Source organism: Halichoeres trimaculatus, unplaced genomic scaffold (assembly GCF_033239565.1).
Source record: "Halichoeres trimaculatus isolate MK-OKI-2021-1 unplaced genomic scaffold, fHalTri1.1 fHalTri1_scaffold_13, whole genome shotgun sequence".
Classification (NCBI taxonomy): Eukaryota; Metazoa; Chordata; class Actinopteri; order Labriformes; family Labridae; genus Halichoeres; species Halichoeres trimaculatus.
The window spans coordinates 5,236,032-5,258,868 of record NW_027437191.1 but is presented as its reverse complement, the minus strand read 5'-3'; the positions used below and the strand labels follow the sequence as shown (position 1 = coordinate 5,258,868).

At 40.0% G+C, this 22,837-nt stretch overlaps 1 protein-coding gene across 1 annotated transcript; it reads right to left on the bottom strand.

Moving 5' to 3' along the window:
- Positions 1–12,067: 12,067 nt before the first annotated feature.
- LOC141802434 (uncharacterized) lies at positions 12,068–21,870 on the bottom strand. The gene is made up of 2 exons (XM_074685997.1): positions 21,538–21,870; positions 12,068–14,371 (listed from the first exon to the last, which is right to left on the bottom strand). Exons 1-2 carry the CDS (start codon positions 21,689–21,691, stop codon positions 12,819–12,821), a joined length of 1,707 nt encoding a protein of 568 aa, XP_074542098.1. The 5' UTR covers positions 21,692–21,870; the 3' UTR covers positions 12,068–12,818.
- Between the last annotated feature and the right edge of the window lie 967 nt (positions 21,871–22,837).

Sequence of the window (22,837 nt, the reverse complement as noted above, 5' to 3'; positions counted from 1 at the left end):
CCTGCTGGACCAACCTTGTGGCCAGACCACAACGGAGCAGATCCAGTATGAGCTGGCATAGAAACCTATCTGATCTGGTGTTGTGATGGAGACCAGACAGAATGGAGACACATCTGGTGTATTTCAGCCATAAGAAAATGTGAATATAATTCTTTTATCCTAATACATCCTGTCTTATATATCACACTGAGAACCTAACACTGGGCCCCTGATGTTAAAAGTAATGGTGAAACAGTGTTTAGGTATAAAGCTCCACCTGATGCTGTTATGCTAGCAGAGACAGATTTTGAAGTCAACTCACAGAGTGGACGAGAGGGGAAGTCTTCATGTCCTATGACAGCACAGGAAAAGATGTTCCCATAACTTGAGTCCGTCAGATTATAAATGTCAGATCTTTCTTTGTGAATTTCTTCTCCATTTTTGTACCAGATGTAGGAGAGTTGTCCAGATGGAGGACACCAGGCACGACAGATCAGAGAAGACCTGTCAGCAGACGGGTCTCTATTCAACTGAACCAGAGGACCTGGATTTATGAGAAGTAAAAGAAAGGTTACTCTCTCTCTCTCTCTCTCTCTCTCTCTCTCTCTCTCTCTCTCTCTCTCTCTCTCTCTCTCTCACACACACACACACACACACACACACATTGAAACAGAATTTTATGAATATAATGACATGTTACCAAATTTTACCTTGAACTGAAAAAATGACTCCAGTCACACTGCTGTAAGTTCCACCTGTGAAGTTTGTTTCCACTTTGAAGTAGTATCCAACGGAGTCGCTCTCTCTCAGGTTGTTGATCATCAAAGTGTGTCGTCCAGGACCAGAACTGACCGACACACGATCTTTGTACTGTGGGTCTGTACGGAGGTCTACAGGTTCTCCATTCTGCTCTTTAGTAAACCAGAACACTCGCTCTTCTTTGTCTGTGAGACCAGGAGGATACTCGATGCTGCAGATTACTTCCACTGTTGATCCTTTGAAGAAGCAAAATGAAGACTTGGAGCATTCCACCTCCCAAAAACCATGAACCACTGAAACACAGAGCACATCAGGAACATCAACCAGACACAACAGGAGACTCTGTGAGAGACTGTGTGACTCTGTAGTGGAGATCACTGCACAAAAAATTCAGGAGGGCCAAATGATAAGAGAAGTTACTGTAGACACTGGCAGATGAAAGCCTGCTGTGGCTGTGACTTATTGAATCTTCTATCTCAGTTTGTGTCTATTTCAGATGTGAGGCATAGGAGAAGCTTTGACGGAATGTTTTGTAGTTCACTTAAGCAGAAGAAGTGTGATGCAAGAGCTGGAGTGATGCAGTTTGTGAGAACACCTGCTCAGAAGCTAAACTTGCTTAAATGAATCTGATAAGAATGTAGATAAAGTTCCTCAGCAAAAACTGTGGGAGGATGTGATGTGATGTGATATAAACACACTGTTGGTGCTTCACCAATTAGAAACATTTAGCTCACAGGCCCCACTCTGCAAAGTTCCTGGACCTCTGCAAAGCACTATCCTCAGAGCAGAACCATTTCAAGGGGTAGTTCAGTGACCCCAGAACTACATGAAGACCCCAGGTACAGCAGTTGGAAATAACATCAGTGATAAGAAAAGCAGTTTACAGCTGCACTGAAAAAATGTTTTGTTGAATTTACCCAATTTTATTAATTTTCGCAGTTGCACGCAATATCTTTATCTAGATCTAGATAACTTATCTAATCTTAATGTACATGTTATCTTTAAGTTATTTCAAATTAATAACATTTGTTGTTGTAACTCAAATACACATGGTAGAATTTACTCAAATTTCTTAAGAGATCACAACTAAATCCATGTTCATCGAACTAAATTGTATTGAATTATTGAATTGACTCATTTCAAACCGTGAGTGAGGAGGGAGTGCAGTGGATATTAGACCCAGCTGTACATTAAGATGTTAACCGGCCAAGGGCACTGGTTTTCTGTGCTCCACATGGCATGGACTTGCTATCTGTGGCATGGATCGTGTACCTTGAAGCATGTTTAATATTTTATATGTTAATAAATGAGATGTGTTGTTGGGCTGAAATTATGATCAAAAATGACAAACTGGGTTTTGTCTACAGTTATATTCAAATTACCATTACTGAGAGAGTATTTTAATTGGAGCCCTCACTGTCATGGAGCACAGATGGCCAGGCAGCCAGGACAAGCAGCCTATGTCATGGAGCACAGCCAGGCAGCCAATGCCATGGAGCACAGGCAGCCAATGCCATGGAGCACAGACAGCCAGCCAGCCAGCCAGCCAGATAGCAGACCACAGACAGCCAGCTGGTCTATGCCATGGAGCATAGACACACTGTCCCCACGTGGTAGCTTAATGTGCATCAGGGTCTCATATCCACAGTGTTCCCTCCTCACCCATGGTTTTTCCTTTTGGGTTTTGCAGATTATTAAGTTGAAACAACTTAAAATTTTATGTTGGATTAATGCAAAATATTGATTTGAGAAGAATTAAAATATTTAATTTATTTGACTTATTAAGTTGTGTTAATTGAACTTGTTAATTTTATTTCAAAGAACTTAATTAATTTAGGTGTGACCGATTGAAGCAATTAATTTAAGTTGGTCCAACGACTTCTTTTTATGACTTCACTGAAAAAAAAATGTTTTGTTGAATTTACCCAATGTCATTGATTTTAGCAGTTGCACGCAATATCTTTATTTAGATCTAGATAATTTATTTCATCTTAATGTACATGTTATCTTTAAGTTATTTCAATTTAATAACATTTGTTATTGTAACTCAAATACACATAGTAGACTTTACTCAAATTTCTTTAGAGATCACTACTAAATCCATGTTAAATAATTTCAGTTGGTCCAACTACTTATTTTTATTAGTTGTATCAACGCAGAATTTCAAGTTGATATGATCCACAAAAATACATTGGAAACCTTAACTTAAATATTGAGTTGGATTGATTTAAAAAACTACTTCACTTCAACTGATCGAAGATTCCCTTTTTACAGTGCAGGTTATCCCCTGGCTCTGCTCTCTGATGAATAGGGCCTATTGCACATTACTGCCACCTCCTGCTCTGGAGAGGTGTTGCAGATGGGATTCCTACCTAAACCAATTAGGTTGAGTTAACATAAAGTGATCTTGTTGTTTTAACAATTTTGCACATCATGCTGAAACAACATGTTTTAATCATGTTTAACCACTGAACATGAAATAATCTAGTAGAAGCTACATGTTTTATATATGCTGATTGAACAAACACCATTGTTCCTTTTTTGAGTGTGGTGGTGAATAATATGCCAATGAGCTGATTATGTAATGGGATAAAGATAGTTTACAAACTGAAGGCTGCTAAAACAATCACATTTTCCCTGACCCTTCTGTTTTCTACGCTCAGTGAACGAATCACTCACTGACTAAGAGAAAGAGAGAGAGACTCTGAACTGTTTTTTGTTTTATTTGTGCAATTAGACAATACAGGGACATACCAGGTGTGAACAACAAAACTTTGCGGGGGTTTTTTGAGGACTCTGAAGACAATATTAATTTAATGATAAGAAAAGGTTGAGTTGATACTGTGACATGGATAATAATAACAATAGTTAAGAAGAAGAGAGAAAAGAAAAATAAAAAAAAAATAAAAAAAAGAACTATAATAAGCATAATAATAATAACAATAATAATTATAATAAACATGAACAACAACAAGTATAATATAATATAATATAATATAATATAATATAATATAATATAATATAATATAATATAATATAATATTAGTGGTATGAGGAGTGGCGGAGGGGACGTGGACCCCCCCCCCCCCCCCCCCCACACACACACACACACACACACACACACACACACACACACACTTTAAATATAACACAATATGGCAGCCTCGGGCCCCATGGGCCTGTAGGGGCCCAGCCCAGGCAACCCCAGCCACCCCCCACCCCCCAGCGGTGGTGTGAAACAACTGTTAAGCACAGGCAGCAAAAATGGCCAGTAATTTCCAGTTATCTTACAGTGCATGTATTGTAATTTATTTTTTACAGTATGATACTGTATATTGGATTACAGTATATAAATATGAAATTATAGAGTACTAGCAACCCTGCTGCCAGTATATAAGATTGATTTAAAAATTAATTGCCACAGTCCATGACACGTAGAGCACAGACAGCTGGTCCATGCTGTATGTAGCATAGATGGCCTGGGCCCTCCTGCAAGCACCTATGCACAGCAGGGTCTCAAGACATTATAATGTCGCCCACCAGCACCTACCTCTTTCGGTAGCTTAATGTTGTGTTGAGTTATTTGCGATCATGCAGTGAAATATCATTATTACATAGGGTTGTCCTGGATCTAACCAGAAAATGAGTCCTGAAATTTCCCCCTAAATTTACAGTCATGTTTTACTGTCCAGTGATGGGAAAGCCGTTCTTTTCAGTGAACTGAATCAGTAGAATCAGTTCAGTAAATGATTCATTTAAAAGATTTTTTAACCATATCTTTTATTACCTTACACAGCTCTGCCTGCGAATTAGAATTTGATAAACTGAAAAATGACTGAAGGGGCTTGAGCAACTTAGGCCTCCTAGCCGACTACGCCCTGGTGGCTCAGTCAGTGCGTGTCACTGACAGAAAAGGGAGAGAGAGGGCGACTCTTACGGTCTAGAGAAAGACACTCGAGACGGAGAAGGAGAAGCGCCTCCAGATTTTCTCATCCACTGGCCAAGAATATCAGTGACAACACACTGGTCTAAAACCCTGACACAAAATGTTCACCATGATTCAGGAGGTGAACCCATCCTCATGGAACAAACCAAACCTGACACAGGAACAGGACCTAAACATCAACTCTGTAGTTTTATCAGCTTTACCTGAAACACATTCACACCTCCTTGTTTTGATCAGTCGATTCAGTTCAAAGTGTGACATCAGCTTCATTAATCAAAGACTGAGTTCCTGAGTTACAAAGTTTTGCCAAAGACATGTTCTTCCTTAAACATAGGTTTAAATTTAAACATATTTTTATCATCAGCAAATTTTTCTTCCTTGTCCTCTTTCTTCTTTTCTTAGTAACAACTGATAATAATCTATCAGAGATAAAAGCCTCTAAACTTCATCAAACACAAAGACAAGCTGAAGAAAAAAAAAGTCAACTTTCTTTAACGTGTAAAAAAACTTCAGTGGGTTTAGTTTATAAAGTTCATGAAGTGTGTACAGAGATGTCGCTCCAACATCTAGTGCGTCTAGATCTATGAAATCCATCCCTCATTGTAAATCTGCAGTGGAAAATCTGCCTCCTGATATTAACGTTGATGTACATTACCTTCCACAGAGAGAAGTAGGAGAATAAATCCAGTCACTGCTGCTGCTGAAGTCATAGCTGTTGCTCAGTTAGCTGGCTCGCAGGTCTCTGATGGATCAGGTCTCACTCACGCAGAGGAAAAACTGTGGGTTGATTAGTTACAATCAACATTAAAATCTATTAAGAAGGATGTGGTTTTGTGTGGGAGGCCTTCTGAGAATTTAACTTAAAGATATTCTTTGATAATGTGCTCTTGGTCAAGTGTTGCATAAACATAGAGAGGTGTTTTAGCCAATCAGAAGCCAGAGGAATGTTTCCTTAAGGCTCTGGGTCTCCTGGTGTATTTTCATGTCCAAGTGTTAGTTTTAGCTTCAGTAAGGTATATGAGGCCTGCTGTGTGCACTGGATTATTAGACATAAAGGCAAATCTGAGTAAAGAAAAGATGAATGTTCAGGAACACTGCCTTCACCAATGTCGATCAATCCAAATCAAGGAGGTTGCTGTTGTATTTTCTGTAAAATCGTCTTTTATATCAAAAGTCATTCAAAGTGGATACAGGCCCTCACTCTTCCAGTCCACCACTTTTTATATACCAGCCACTATTGTGGCAGTGCTCAGATTAAGCATGCAAAGTCATTTAAACTAGTCCCAAAGGCATTATGGGAAAAACTGATGTGCCACACTTCAAAACCTCTGTAGCTTTTTATAACACTTGTAACAAAATTGTGGCTGACAGTGGACACAGGCCCTTACTGTTTTACCAGTTCTAATTCTAGGGTTGTTCTAGCAAGGCTTATCTAATATGCAAAGTCTTTTAAAACTTTATAGGCACTTCTGAGGACAGCAGATGACTCCAAAGGTGTTTTAAAAAAACAAACAAAACACAAACTCAAAAACCTGTCAGTGGATACAGGCTCTAACTCTGCAAGTTTACAACTATATTCAAATCAGGTACTTTTGTAGTGGTCCGGTAGCTCATATTTAGCATAAATAGTCATTTAAAGCAGACCTTTTTGGTTCTTGCAAGGAAACTTAAACTCTACATGTGTTAGTCATCCATAAGCATCTCGTTACACTCTGAAATCAGGCTGTCTATGGACACAGGCCCTTACACCACTAGTCTACTTACTAACAACCAGCCACTGTTATTGAGGTGTTGACGTTGTACATATTAAGCATACAGAGTCACATGAACTGGACTTAGTTGGAACACTGAGGGAAGCGGGGGTGGGGGGTTTAAAAAAAAAAGTTATCAGTGGACACAGGCCCTTTCTCTTCCAGTCTACAAGACCAGTGGGGAACCCTCAGGGCCTTCAAGGTATTCAGTGAAGGCCTAATAAAAAATATTGAAAGAATTTTTGTACTCCTAAATAATTATTTTATTTCTTTATTTTGTTTTATTTTGTTTTTATTTATTCATTTTACTCAATGAAACCATAGCAATGAGTTTTATATTATTTTTATAAACTTGTCCTGGCAACAATGGGTTAATATAACTAAATGGAAAATGGACCGATCACAATTTTCCTTTTGATGGTATCTGGGTAAATCAGCGACACATTCTGGCAGGCAGGGCCTTCAGTAACAGCAACGAATGCCTGTGTAACTCAAGCAAATGTGGCCACAATTTGACAATGACAGCTGTCTTAGCCAATCATATTTTGTTAAGTTGTGAGTGGGATCATTTCCTGACATCTTCCGGGTATTCGCAAATACCTACCAAACACCCCCTCCCTGCTCCTCTGCACTCAGACAGGGCATATTTTACTTGACCAAAAACACAAATAAACAGACTCCCACCAAAAAAATCTAATATCGGTCTGCATTCATGCTTCATTTAGAGAATTTTCGGCGTGTTACTTTCACACAAAAACACCGCTAAATAAGGCACTAGTTCTCATCGTGTCGTAAAACGGCGCTACCTCCGCTGCAGAGCCACAGCTGGCTACGAGACTCTCGCCGCTTAGTGTATCAGTCCGCACGCAGCGTGCAAGATATAAACAAACCCAGGTAGTCTGCCTGGACGAAGAGACACAATGAGAACTAGAGCCTTATTTAGCGGTGTTTTTGTGTGAAAGTAACGCGCTGAAAATTCTCTAAATAAAGCGTGAATGCAGACAGATATCAGATTTTTTTGGTGGGAGTCCGTTTATTTGTGTTTTTGGTCAAGTAAAATATGCCCCGTCTGAGTGCAGAGGAAAGAACCTGACGAGCAGGGAGGGGGTGTTTGGTGCGTGGGCTTCTGCTGCACAAAAACACTGCTGTAGGGGTAATTTCTGCCCTAAACCTTGTGATAGGACCCAACTTGTTCCATCCCGGAGTATCACTTTAATGGATAAGCGCTGAACTGTAGCTGTGAGCGAGTGAGGAGAAAAGAGAAGATCTAGTTGGCAGAACGTGAAGAGAAATGGCGGAAAGTAATGCAGAAGACTGTGCGGTTGCTGGGTTACTTGAAACTCCGTTTTTTTTTTTTTTTTCAATTTTATACCTTATTTTTTTTTAATTGTTTGAAGTTGTGTTAGGTGTTGCAGTGTTCAGGCACATGATAAATTTGTAATCCCACAAAACTATCAATATACTAAACTTCTATGTCACATGATTCTGGCTATTGTTTTTATTTCTTTGTTTGATTGTTTATTGCCACGTGTGGTCCCATGGTCCTACTGAAGGCCCAGCGGCTGGGGCCACGGTTCGCCACTGTACAAGACAATCATGCTGACGATCAGATTGACTATTCAGACACGCTCTCCACTCCTTCCATCAATAGGAAATGTTACTTCTATCACTTGATCCATAATAGACTTGGCAGATTATCATTTAGAGCAATTCACACTTCATTGTGAAGTACTCATTCAAGGTCATTCAAGGTTGCAGCCTTTCTCTGAGTAAGATTAACACACATTTCATGTGAATTCATGTGAATTTATTGTAAATAATCACTAAATATTACAAACATTGAAAAAATTGAGTAGTAAGATAATAACAATCAACAATAATAACAATAATAATGATAATAATAATAATAATAATAATAATAATAATAATAATAATAATAATTATTATTATTATTATTATTATTATTATTATTATTATTATTATTATTATTATTGTTGTTGTTGTTATTATTTAAATTTTTATTTTTATTATTATTATAACAATACGAAATTTGTACGTAGGATATTGAAAAATAAATACACATTTAAGTTAAAAATAGTGCACTGAATAGACATCAGGGAAATGGCAATTTGCAATAGAAAAATGAAAAATGAATGTGCAAAAGAAAAAAACAGAAACAGGCTATTGTTGAAGTGTATGAATGATTGTTTATTAAAAAAAAACAGAAAACCTCAAAAAGTTTATTATAACTGATGCAGCTTTACTCCTCCACATCCTCCGTTGATTCCAGGACGGGATGATGGCTGTGTCATTGGAGGACAAGAGTCAGAATCTTCCCCTGTACACACAGGGATAAGAAGGGTGTGTGCTGGCACCTGTGCTCTTTAATGTTTTCCTCCTGTGCGTCACCCATCTTCTTCATGAGGAGTTTGAGTATAGCTGTGGCTTTGCAGTGGATTTCAGACTGGACGGAAACCTCTTCAACACCAGGAGGTTGCAAGCAAAAATCAAGCTGTCCAGAGTGTGGGTCCTGGAGCTGTAATATGCAGATGACTGTGCTTGTGTGGCTGACTCACCACAGGATCTTCAGTCCATCCTTGCTGTGGTTGTCGAGGCCTACAGCAGAATGGGGCTATCTGTCAATACCACCAAGACAGACGTGGTCTGCCAATGGAGCTAAAGTACACCACACACACTGCCCGTGTTTACCATTGACAACAAACCACTAGCAATAACCCCATCCTTCAAATACCTGGCCAGTATTCTCTCTGAGGACAGCATTGACAGTGAAATCCAAAATAGGATCAAGCGGGCATCAGCTGCGTTTGGGAAACTGCGGCGCCGGGTCTTCCAGAACAACAACCTTCACCTACACACCAAAGTTGCTGACTACCAGGCTGTCTGCATCACCACCCTCCTCTTCAGCTGCGAAGCGTGGACCATATACAGCCGCTACAGTAAGGCTCTGGAGCGCTTCCGTATTGGATGCCTCCAGCGTATCTTGGGCCTTACCTGGTGTGATCATGTCCCTCAGACTGAAATACTTGCCAAGACCAACTGCAGGAGCGCTGAGGCCATGATCATCCAGCACCAACTGCACTGGCTCGGACATGTAATCCGGATGTCCCAAGATTGACTACCCTGCGGAGTGCTGTATGGCCAGCTACACCATGGCCAGCACTTGGCAGGAGGGCCTAAGAAACGCTATAATGACCATCTGAGGACTTCATTGAAGAAGTGTAAGATCAGACCTGAGGCCCTTGAAACTGCTGCTGCTGACCGTGACGCATGGCGGCAGCGCTGCTATGAAGGAACTCAGAGGCTAGAGGAGGACAGGACACCAAAAAAAGACTCAGGAGAAACATACCCACACCCATGACTGCCAGTACCACCACCATCATAATCTACCCATGCCCCACCTGCAATAGATTATGTGGCTCCAGGATTGGACTCTTTCGCCACCAACAAACTCACCTTTAAGGACATAAGTGGATCATTGTGAGTGATCAAGTGATCATGGTCATCATTGGAGCCGATGGACAACCATCAGCTAAGCTAAGTGTTTGCGTGTGTTCTTTTTTATGGTATCTTAATTAAGGTATGTGGAAAAAATAGTTCATTACATCACGTTTGTATGAATGCAAAGGTCTGAACATTTTTTTGATAGTTTCATTGTGGCACAGCATTTTGAATAGTTTTCAAAAATGGTTCATATACATGTCAGCTGAGGCCCATTTGTAGCCAGGTGTTGCCATGGTGAACATAGCTTACCAACTGCATCATAGGGTGGGTTTGGACTGTTGATTTCCTCTGAAATTATGGTCTTGAGCTGCTGTGTTAGTGCCAAAACTGTAAGTGCTACCACACAAAGGGATTGGACCATGAGCATTCAAAGTCTCTGAAGAAGCTGCAGATGTGAATTGCATGTCTGTAGATCCAGAAATGTGGCCAGGGCGGTGAAATAGAAGTAAAACAGAGTAGGGTAATAAAATAAAAATAAAAATAAAAAAAAGACAAAAAATAAATAAAATGTGCAATCAGATTGGCAATATTACCAAAAGCAGGGTATTTGGAAAATAAAGCCATTATAACATAATGAACATGACAAGATGAGCGGAGTTAAAGATATTGCACCCATTAATTATATTAACCAGATATTGACCAGACAGGATGCTTTGAGGGTTCCATGAAGTGTTTTGGTTGAATGTATGAATGATTGAGAAGGGTTTAAATGAGGCTGAAAATGTCCTGAAATGTGCAAATTTTGAAGATTCTGCCATTCATTACAATGGGACCAGAATTATGTAAATAGAAAAAAACTACAATATCTTAAAAAGTGGAAGCAAATAAAAAAGTAAGTAGGAGAAAATGACAAAAATGTAGAACATAATGTTGGTCCCTTCCACATTCACAGCAATAGAGAACTCATTTCTATTGTAAGACACGCTTAAAAAGAAAACAGTTGGACCAACTTAAATTATTGCTTCAATTGATCACACCTAAATAAATCAAGTTGTTTGAAATGAAGTTAATAAGTTACATTAACACAATTAATCAAGTCAAATGAACTAATAATTTGATTGTCCTCAAATCAACATTTTGCATCAGTCAAACTTAAGGTTTTCAGTTGTTTCAACTCAATAATTTGCAAAACCTCACTTGCAAGAATCAAGGAAAACAATTGCACTAAAAAGGTTAGTAAATATAACTAACAGTGTTAAGTTGAGTTTACTTTGTCTGGTTGTAAAGTTTACTTTACAGCCTATTTTGCATTGACTTATTTCAGAACCTGAGTGAGGAGGGAATGCAGTGGATATTAGACCCCGCTGTACATTAAGATGTTAACCTGCCAAGAGCACAGGCTTTCTGTGCTCTACATGGCATGGACCTGCCGCCTGTGCCACAGGGCACAGACGGCTGTTTTATATGTTAATAAATGAGATGTGTTGATGGGCTAAAATTCTGATCAGAAATGACAAACTCGGTTTGTCTTCAGTTATATTCAAATAACCATTACTGAAAGAGTATTTTAATTGGTGCCCTCACTGCCGTGGAGCACAGCCAGACAGCCTATACCGTTGAGCACAGACAGCCAGCTGGTCCACGCCATTGAGCACAGACACACTGGCTCGTGTGGTATGTTAATGTGCAGCAGGGACTCATATCCACAGCGTTCCCTCATTAGCGTTTCCCTCTGGGTTTTGCAGATAATTAGGTCGAAACAACTTAAAATTAAGTTGGATTGATGCAAAATGTTGATATGAGATGAATTAAAATATTTAGTTTATTTGACCTATTAAGTTGTGTTAATTGAACTTGTTCATTTCATTTCAAAGAACTTAATTTATTTAGGTGTGACCATTTGAAGTTATTAATATAAGTTGGTCCAAGTACTTTTGTTTTAGTTGTAGCAACGCAGAATTCCAAGTTGATATGATCCACAAAAATACAGTAGAAACCTTAACTAAAAAATATTGAGTTGGATCGATTAAAAAAATTACATTACTTCAACTGACTTTCCCTTTTAACAGTGCAGGACTCTACAAACCTAACCCATAAACCACCTTTGAAAAGATATACTAATCTACCTAATAAATAAAGACACTTTTATTAATCATGTTTTCAAGCCACTGCTTTTTATTTGAATATTTTACACACTTTTAACAAAGTTTACAAGACTTTCAATAACAAATAATCAATAACTCTGAACCCAAAGAAAATCTGTTTTGTTCAGAATGGCTGTGGTTTGTCACCAACTGTGGGTTGCCATGAGAAGCTCCAAGGTTAGCTCAAGGGGAAATCTAACACCACACTAAGCTGAGCAGCTGAGTAATTACTCGTTTATGAGCACTGATGTGTTGTAAGACTTGATTTGTGCTTGAATCCTGTACCACATCCAGAGCAGCTGGAAGGTTTTTCCTTGGTGTGAACAGCCGTATGTCTTGTCGACTACTTTTGATGTTAAATCTTTTATCACACCTCAAAGCAGCTGAACATCTTTTCTTTTGAGTGAACTATCATATGTCTTGTCAATTTCCCTTCAGAAGTATAGCTTTTACCACATTCAGAGCAACTGAAAGGTTTTCTTTTGAGGAAACAAACATGTTAACTAAGACTCATTTTATGCTTAAATCCCTGCCCAAATTCAAAGCAGCTGAAAGGTTTTTCCTCTGAGTGAACTATCATGTGTTTTGAAATAAATCTTTCATGCTTAAATCCTTTCCAACATTCAGAGAGACTAAATGGTTTTTCTTTTATGTGAACAATAATGTGAATAACATGACTTCCTTTTTGGTTAAATCCTTTCCCACATTCAGCGCAGATGAAGAGTTTTTGTTTTACTGAGAGGAGCATCATGTGTCTTTCAGATCTGATTTATAATTTCATTTTTTAACACATTCAGAGCAACTGAAAGGTCTTTCTTTTATGTGATCAAACATATGTCTCGAAAGATACATTTTTCGCTTAAATCCTTTCCCACATTCAGAGCAGCCAAAGGGTGTTTCTTTTGAGTGAACCAACATATGTGTTGTCAGGATTCCTTTTTGGTTAAATCCTTTCCCACATTCAGAGCAGCTAAAGGGTTTTTCTTTTGAGTGAACTAACATATGTCTTTCCAGATTTCCTCTACGGTTAAATCCTTTTCCACAATCAGAGCAGCTGAAAGGTTTTTCTGTTGAGTGAACTAATATATGATTTATCAGATTCCCTCTTTGGTTAAATCCTTTCCCACATTCTGAGCAACTGAAAGGTTTTTCCTCGGTGTGCTCAACCATATGCGCTGTCAGATTTTCTTTACAATTTAATCTTTTACCACACTCAGAGCAGGTGTATTGTGTGTCTTTGCTGTGAACTAACATATGTCTTGACAGACTTCCATTTAGGGTAAAACTTTTACCACATTCAGAGCAGCTAAAAGGTTTTTCATTTGAGTGAACTAACATGTGGCTTCTCAGATTTGCTTTAATTTTAAAGCCTTTCCCACATTCAGGGCAACTGTAAGGTTTTTCTTTGCTGTGAACAAGCATATGTGACCTTAGATATGCTTTTCGGATAAACCTTTTACCACATTGAGAGCAGCTGTATGGTGTTTCTTTACTGTGGACTAACATATGCTTTGTCAGATTTTCTTTTGTGTTAAAATCTTTACTACATTCAGAGCAGCTGTAAGGTTTTTCATTTGAGTGAACTAACATATGTCTTCTCCGATTTGCCTTAGAATTAAATCCTTTACCGCATTCAGAGCAATTGTATGGTTTATCTTTGCTGTGAACAAACATATGTTTTCTCAGATATGCTTTTTGGTTAAAGCTTTTACCACATTCAGAGCAGATGTAAGGCTTGATTTTTGTGAGAGAAACCACATGATTGGTTTTACCAGGCTCAGGACAATTATGTGACTTAACAGTCTCTGCTGTTCTGTTTGTGGCAGATTTTAATCTTTTAAGACGCTCTCCGGTCTCCTTCAAGTCGTCTGCCTCATCTTCAGTCCCTGATCCAGTACTTGAGGGGGCTTCAATCTCTGATTCAGTGTCTAAGGATTCTTCAGGTTCGGATCCAGTATCTGACGAGGCTTCAATCTTAACTTCAATCTCTGGTTGTAAGTTTCTTTCTGGATCTGAGCTCCTCTCTGGTTCTGGTCTCCCACAGTCCTCTCCACCAGCTGCTGTTTCCATATGGTCAGTTAGTCTCTGATGAAGCAGTGAGGACTGAGGTTTCTCTTCATCATTTTCACTCTTCATATAGACTGAAGGAAACAGGACCTTGGTATCAGCCTCCTCCAGTTCTTGAAGCTGCTCTCTGCTCTGACCGATCCACAGTTCCTCCTGTTCCTCTTTGATGAGTGGAGACTCATTATCCTCCTGGTCTGGATAGGGGCTCCTCTCCTCCTGCTCAGGGGGAAGCTCCTCTTCCTTCACAATTACTAGCTGGATATCTGCAGGACACAGTGAACAAATATTGAGATATTAGATCATCTTCCGGATGAAAAGCAAATCTGAAAGAAAAAAAACTCAGGGTCTTTAATTTTTGTTGATATTCACCCCAACGTGTTGATAGACACACAAACGCGCGCGCACATTTTAACACACAGACATTCAAAGTTCATTCCGTATAGTACAACCCCCACAAGAAACAACTGCTCTGTTGCAGTCTGGCTGCAAGGTTGCAGCTAATGTGACATATGCCATTTTTGCCATGATCACTTTATATACTATTTGCAAATTTGTTGCACTGGTTGCAATGACAAATAAAGCTCTATTCTAGGTAAGATAGAGTGGGACAGGAAGTGCTGCACGGAAACTACCTGAAAACACGCTGTGACTTTCAAAATGAAACACATCTTGTCAAAACCAGATCATATTTAGCTAAACCACAACAACAAATGGGTATAATGAGCAGAGCCAGACCTGGGGCCTGTACCACAAGGTGAGATTAACACATTCGGGGTCTCCCGCCAATACTTTGGTTGACTTAAGAAGACATTCATGTCAATGACATTTGTCATGGCATGGACAATCACACTGACATTGACTTTTGGCGCTCCTCTCTTCTTTTGATCTCCATCTGATTCCTTCTCCTCTGGCTCATAGCTGCTCCACAGCAAATGTGACAGCTCCCCCACTCCATCCATCCATCCAATCACATCGATGGAAAGTCTAAACTAGGGTTGTCACGATACTAAAATTTTCAACTCGATACCGTTATTTAGGAAAACATTCGATACTCGATACTATTTTCGATACCACAAGGATAAAAAAAAAGAACCTAATATTTAAAAGAAACATTTTTATTAACAAAAAATGCAAATATAACCTCTGTTGCAACATGTAACAATTAACAGTACCACACACACAACAAACCGTTGTGTAAAAAGAAAGTTTCAGACCTGAGCACACACTGAAGACATTTTGACCAAATTTTTGCCTGATTTATGTACTGTCCACTTAAAACAGCCCTGAGACCCACTTATGGGCCTCCAGCCACAGGTTGAGAACCACTGCACTAGTAGATTGTATTTGAAGCTTGATCCTTAAAAGATTGCTCACATCCTGAACAATATGTGACCCAGGGAACCTCAGGATGAATTTATCATTTAGAAAACAGTGAGTGAGTGAAAACAGCAGCTCAGATGGACTGATGAACAATGCTGCATTTTGAGTCATCAAAATGTTGACTCGTCTGTTTTAAGTCTCTGTGTTCATTTAAAATGTGCTCATGAGCTATCAAGACACAGTTTGAAATATAAAATCACACATAGTGACTGACGATCTCTCACTGTCTGCTGGGATGCGTGTCTATCTGCGCCTTTACGCACACCGGCACAAAGAGGAGCGCGAGTACACGGAAAGTGAAAGTTAAAGTTACACAACCATCCTATAATTATGTTTTATACCATGGTCAGTGAGAATTCCAATGTCAACTGGCGTGCCTTAGATTGGTCTAATGCACGCCAGTTGAAAAGTTAGTTCGGCAAGTTAAATCACCGTTGTATCACTCCGCTGTGCGCGTTACCATAGCAACGCGTCACACACATTTCAACGCATGTGAGGGCAGCCTGCGCTCCTACTGGGCCCCGTTTCTATAAAGCCTGGCTCACACTACAGGATTCACGCCCCGATTTAACCCAGATTTGGTCCTCCCGACAATCGGGGAAGAAATCTGGTCGGGGACAAAAATCCGCCCCGACGTTCGGGCAAGATTATCTTCTAGTGTGAGCGGTTGACAGATGAATCTTTAGCCCCACAATCGTCTCACAGACTCGTCGGAGCCGCCCCGATGATTTTCAAACATGTTTGATATTAATCTGGATGATTACAACATTCATTCTCACTGAGGATGACAACAGACAATTAGAAAGAGCCACAGAGACCAAACAAGTGAAACTGAAAGGCTCCGGGTCAGCTGACTGCGCGCTCCACTGGCCCACTCGAGCCAATTCAATAATGCCTTTAAAAATAACACATAATCACGCCATTTTCATACAGTAGCAAACTGTTGTTTTATCAGTGATCGGTGTGAGATCATGCCATTATTGGCTGATAGAGCAACAGTTTCACCTCTGTCCCTCTGCGTGCGCGTAATGGATGAAAGGCACCGCTGCAGACAGCTCCACTTCTCTCTCCTCCTGTCCCACCAGTGCGCTAAAAACCTCAGATCAAACAACTGAGCACATGTGGTCCATCACGCATTATTTATTCATTATTTTTTTTAAAGTTTACAGTTTGTGGGACCATGGTATAAGCGGATTAAACAACTCGGAAGCGTGCATTAGACCGTTCTAAGGCACTCCGCGGAGTAACACCACTCCGCTGCGCGTCATGGTGTTCCCACTCCGCGTCGTGCCATAGAACGGTCTAATGCACGCTCCCTCGTTGTTTAATCCTTACTTATAGTGGTTATATGGTATTTCTTGGGAGTTTCTAGTGGGTATAGGGTGCATACCTGCGCATCTTGTATATTACACAACACGACCTCTGCGTCCTCTGTGCTCCTGTGCCTCTGACTTGAGCATGAGAAATCGGAGGTGTGGCATGAGTGCGGGTGAAACCATCCAAATGTGTGAGTCTCACGGCGAATGCGTGACAGTTGGTAGCCCTGTTTATAATCATTAACGTTACGTCAGCCTTTAATCGCTCGTTGTGGCTCATGGCTAACAATTATTTGTGTCCTTCGGTTTTCCAAGCTCGTTAGCCTCGAAGGCGAAATACCTCCAAACAACACTTTTACCTTTTTCATTTTTGACCAAAACGGCTTGATTTGGCCCGCCTGCAGCAGCACTAGCCATGCTGTTTTGTTATTGAGTGCATCACGGGGAGGGGGAGAGTGCCTGCTCTCGTGTGTGTGTGAGGTGGCAGAGAGAGAGGGACGCAGCGTCAGCGGCTCGGCATCGGGGGTGGGGGGTAGTATCGATACTTTTGAAAGTGAGTATTGTATCCGGATACATTTTAGTATCGATACTTTTTAAAGTATCGATACTTTTGACAACCCTAGTCTAAACATCGATCAACATCGTGATCTTTAAAGTACGCCTTTATTTTGAAATCCCAACCGGACACACATGTCTGTTTCCGGCCAACCGCAAGTCGTTCTGAAGTTTCCTCAAGCCTCACACACTCAGCGTATGAGACACACATTTGAACCTTTTCACTCTCTGACACGCCACGCCTGATATTTCTCCTGCTGTAAAATGGACTGTTTAGCGCCCACCGAGTCACAACGCTGTAGGCGAACATGTAGCAAGACACTGTTAGCATCACAGAGCTAAAGTTAGCCAGACATATTGGCCAATCGTAAACAGCTCTCCTGTATCCGGGTAAGATCCGGTCGACCTGACTGCAGAGGATGCATGCTGCACACACGACAGGAGTGCATCATCACACGACTGCAGTGAGTTATCTCATAATTTGATTTTGTAGTGCACTGATTCATGAAATTTCACAAAGTTAAAAAGTAAAATGGCGAGAGCTTAGTGTCATTCCTCCTCCACATCGACTATTACACAGTGAAACAAAGTCTGATCACACTGACATACAAACTGTGGTCATCAGGAATCACAGTAAAAAAAAACTATCAATGTTTAGTTAGTTCTAATTTTGAACAATAGAAATGTTTGGGTTTAATTAAAATCAAAGCTTCACATTTTTGGTTTGATAGAAAATGGTATCGTATCGTATCGTATCGTATCATGACAGACTTGGTGATATTGGCAAATATCATATTGTTGTCCAAAGAATCAATATTGTATCGTATCATCATGAAACTGGTGATTTACACCCCGAATAGATATTTCTTTCCACAGAAACCTGAAGTCCCTCACAGCGACATGGCTGTATAAGGTTTGCCCTACAATGCCTGACCACTCATATTCCTATTGACTGTCTGTCAAACAAGCTGCAAACACATTATGTTCCACTCTAGACGAACTCTGCCCCCTGGTGTCAAAACCAGCCCAAAAAATCCCCTGAACTCCATGGCTGTCTGAAGTTCTAATAAACAGCAGAAAGAAAGTGGAGTAAATCCCAAAATGCACTGGTTTGTCCTCCTACCAGCTAATGGTTGCACCTTTTACTTCTTGCCTACAGGCTGCAAAGGAAGCCTTTTATCAGAACAGGATCTGTGCTGCTCCTGACACTTGAAAACTGTTTATTGCATTTAACTCTTTACTTTCTCCTCCAACTACTCAGCCCTCCACTGCTCTGACTCAGGACATGTTTGCTGCCTTTTTCTCTGAGAAGATGGCAACCATCAGCAAACAATTATCTGAGCCTGGCCAGCTCAGTCAGCTCCTGCCTACTAATGGTGCTTCTCTCTTCTCTTTTGCTCCTCTGAGTGAAGATTGGGTCTCCAGACTTCTCCTGAACTCCAAACCTACAACCTTGCCTCTCGATCCAATACCTTCCAGCATTGTGCAGACCATCCAGCTCATATCAAACCATGTTCACAATCAATCTTGACGTACCAGGAAGAGACAAAAAATTGCAAGAAATGGACAAAGAAGAGAGAGCTGCTGCAACAGGCAGCCACAACGAGGCAGCGCCTAGCGATAATGTTATCATCAGTATAGGGCTGCAACTATCGAATATTTTAGTACTCGAGTATTCTACTGAAAATTCCATTGAGTAGAGGAGTAATCGGACAAAACACATTTTTGTGTACTTAAACAGCAATTATTTTTCAAATGGATTTTTTTTAAGCAAGTGTAAAATCAAGTCACTTTGGGTGATAAGTTTTAAGTTCTGACTACATATGAGACATTTTAACTAGGATTAAGACATTTTTGAAAGATTTTGAGTCTTTGCAGTGTTCAGACTAAAATGATGATCCCTGCTGTATTGGAGCGAGAGAACACTGCTACAACTTCAGTGACTGTTACGCTCATATTAAGTCGTTTAGGTGGAACACAGCCCTCTGACACCCCCACTATTGTTTAAAATGACTGTTGAGAGAAGCGGTCGCAGCGATCGTATGTCATTGATCATATGGAGTATCCACGTTTGTGAGCGTGTATGAAGTGTACTGGGCAAAAGCTCACCTCTCCAAAGGTGCCAAAGAGAAGTGAGTCACACTGATCAAATCAAATGGACTTTGAAGAGTGCATGAAAACAGTTCAGATAGCCAGTGTGACCGTGACGAGAGACTGCTGCGAGCGAGACGTCCGTCTGTGATGAGTGAGTGATTTTGGGTAGGGGAGGGGCACAGCACGTGCGGCTCGTTGACAAGCAGCTGATGCAGATCAATATATGCTTTCATATCAGTCTCCAAACTCCAGAAAAGAAGCTAGATTTGTTGTCAGTCCCTGTTTTGAAAGAGATAACTTGAGGGGTATGAAAACGCTCTAAGTGTAGCATCAGCTTTATTTGAAATACCACTCTTTGATCTTTTTTAAAATTCAACGATTCCTCGAGGCAGAGAAAATCCCTCCATCATTTTTTGTTATCGAGTATCTCGAATTATTCGAGGAATTGTTTCAGCTCTTATTTAATTATTTGATTTTAAACAGACACTATTTTTATTCACAAATGTACATACTTCAAAATGAACCCACCTTGTATAATTGAAAGAATGAGTTGAAAGTTTTAGGAAAACCCTTGAAATTTGCAAACGATAAGAAAGCCATGAAATTATGTTCATTACTGAATGCCTTTAATTTGCTTTAAGTTAGCCTCAGGTGGTTATTTGAATTTTTATCTATTTAAGTGATTTCTTTTCTTATTCTTTTCTTTCATTTCCTCTATGTTCATGTTACTTTTTATGACACTTTCGATTGAAATTTTTCTTTGAATTTTCTCAACCAATATTATTTGTTTGTATTAACAATGTTGATCTATGTCTTTTTGTTTCTACTGATACAAAATTCAATAAAGGCTGGAAAAATAACCCAGGACCCCTTTCACCCTGGACACCATGTGTAATCTGTTACCGTCAGGCAGGAGGTACAGGTCTATCAACAGAAGGACAAACCGGTTCAGAGACAGTTTCTACTAGGGCTGCACGATTATCGCAATCGCAATCGCAATCGCAATGTCAGCACACGCAATTATGTAATCGCAAAAGAGGATATCGCAATCGTAATCGCAATGTCAGCACATGCAATTCAGATTTTTCTCCATGATAACCAAGCAAGCGTGTAGACTCATCATGACACAACTTTTTTTATTAAATCGCAAGCACAATCGCAATCGCAATATTGTCCACCTAATCGCAAATCGCACCTTTTCCCCAAATCGTGCAGCTCTAGTTTCTACCCAACAGCAGTAAGAGTCCTGAACAAAGGCTAAAATCACTACCTTATTTGTCGTCATATAATTACAATATAACAATTACCTCTGTGTCATCAATGCACCTGATCATGGTAGCTATTTTGCACTTTAAACTGTTTTGCACTGTCTGAAGGGCTTTTGCAATTTCGTTGCACTTGTTGCAATGACAAATAAAGTTCTATTCTACTCTGGAAAAAAAAAGACAAGTCGCCATCTTTATGTATAGCACTGCAGTTAACCTGTTAGCATAGAGGATGTTCGGCCTGTGCTGGTTTTGATCGAGGTTTATTGCACAGCAGATGGATTTGTTTACTCTAAAGAGGAGACAAGCCCGAGTGACAAAGCCTTCACCGGTCGAAGCCGTTTATAAAAGCTTAAAACAGCTTCGACCGGTGAAACACTGGACCACTGTGCAGAAAAAAAAGCAGAAAGACGTCAGAGATCGACCCGAGTTTCTGCTCAAGAATGAGAATGAAGGCCTTTGATTGACGTTTCAAACACACATAACACAACACACACATACACACAAGTACGTGGGAATGCATTACCGGGGATTTCTGCGGGGTTCTTATAAAATGAATCATTCGATAAAAAATATATATACACAGGCCTATGCTCTCAAATATTTGCCAACGGGTTGAATCTTGAGGTGCTAGTCGACGCAAAGCAGACAACGCAGCTTTTTGTTCAGTGTGCTGACATACGCTCTGCAATCTTTGTTTTTTACGCAGAAAACGTAAAACTTTTACCAAGCAGCAAATCTACATGAGGCTTTAGATTTCCAGATTGGCTACAGAATCAATTCCAACGAACATTGTCACACGTACGTTCAGAAACCAACCTGGTGTGTGCAGCTTTATCTCGGGCATCAAAATCACATCCAGAGGTTTTCTTTGACGCTGGAGCTGCTCTTCGTGTCCACGTCTTACATCTCCGCTAACTGCAGCGAGCAGCCGCCGCTCGGATGAATCTTCTAGATCTGGAAACCTGGACATGTCCTCACATCCAAGAGTCAAAGAAGGAAACGAAATCTAAACGCTTTCTCTGAGATGGTTTTGCCTAGACATTCCAGGTGCATACCTCCACTCTCAATCGACTAGCCTGGGGGCACCACTCCTCCACCCGAGATTTTTTTTTCCCTAGGTTGAAATCGGGAAATCCACGCCCCCAACCCATTTGATTGGTTCCTGCAGCATCTCTTCTTCTTCTGTGTAATCCTGCTGATTTGATATCGAGTGCATTATATGCGCCACCATCGGTCTCCGAGGGAAATGAGGCGCATTGCAGGTAGTTTACATTAGTGATGGGAAACTCGATTCTTTTTACTGAATCGAATTTAAATGAGTCACTCACCAAAGTGAATCGGGTTTATGAGTCATTTGAGTCACTCGAGTCAGTTACCCAGAAAGTGCATAGGAATCTATATTTCAGAGAGATTCATACCAGCGAAATGACAGAAAAGGACAATTAATACACTCCAATTTGAAAAAAAGAGTGAAAGATCAACATATATTAAAGAAACTTTTATCTTTCTAACTCACGAATAAAAAAACACTAAATTAGATAAATATAACTGAGGAAAAATTACTAATTTTTAACAGTGCAACATTAGAAAAAATAATTATGTACAATAAATCTAAAGTAAAATAAAGCCTCTTGCCAAATATGAAAAAAAAAAGAAATAGCTTAAACAATAGTGAATAAAAAATAAAGTGTCAGCAGTCATCAAAATGTCACCCCTCCTTTAAAATGAATTGCCCTCACAACAAATTGGCATTCAGGTAAATGATCTCACGAACCTTTCCAGGACTGAGACGGTAATGCTACGTACGTTGGAGCTGGCGAGTGACTAATTTCTGCTTTGAGTCATACTGTGAGTGAGTTAGTGATCCGTATGTATTGTGGGTGAGTTAATGACCTGTATACACTGTGAGTTGAGCCATTCTACGTACCAGCCATTCTCCCATGATGTGAGTGAGGGGCTGGGCTACCGTGAGCTTTGTACTGAGTCAGTAAATGAGTCATTTGGGGCGTAGAGTCATGATTCTCGAGCCAGTAAAGTGATTCTCGGGTATTGAACTATTCGTTCATGATTCGCACAACACTAGTTTAAATTTACCTATCAGGATGATATAAAAAAT

Bases quoted from the DNA above. Each gene is read 5' to 3' on its own strand.
- LOC141802434 (XM_074685997.1), bottom strand. From the start codon at position 21,691: ATGTCCAGGTTTCCAGATCTAGAAGATTCATCCGAGCGGCGGCTGCTC. The intron at 14,372-21,537 runs GTTGGTTTCTGA...TGTGTCCTGCAG, and splicing joins GATAAAGCTGCACACACCAG to ATATCCAGCTAGTAATTGTG.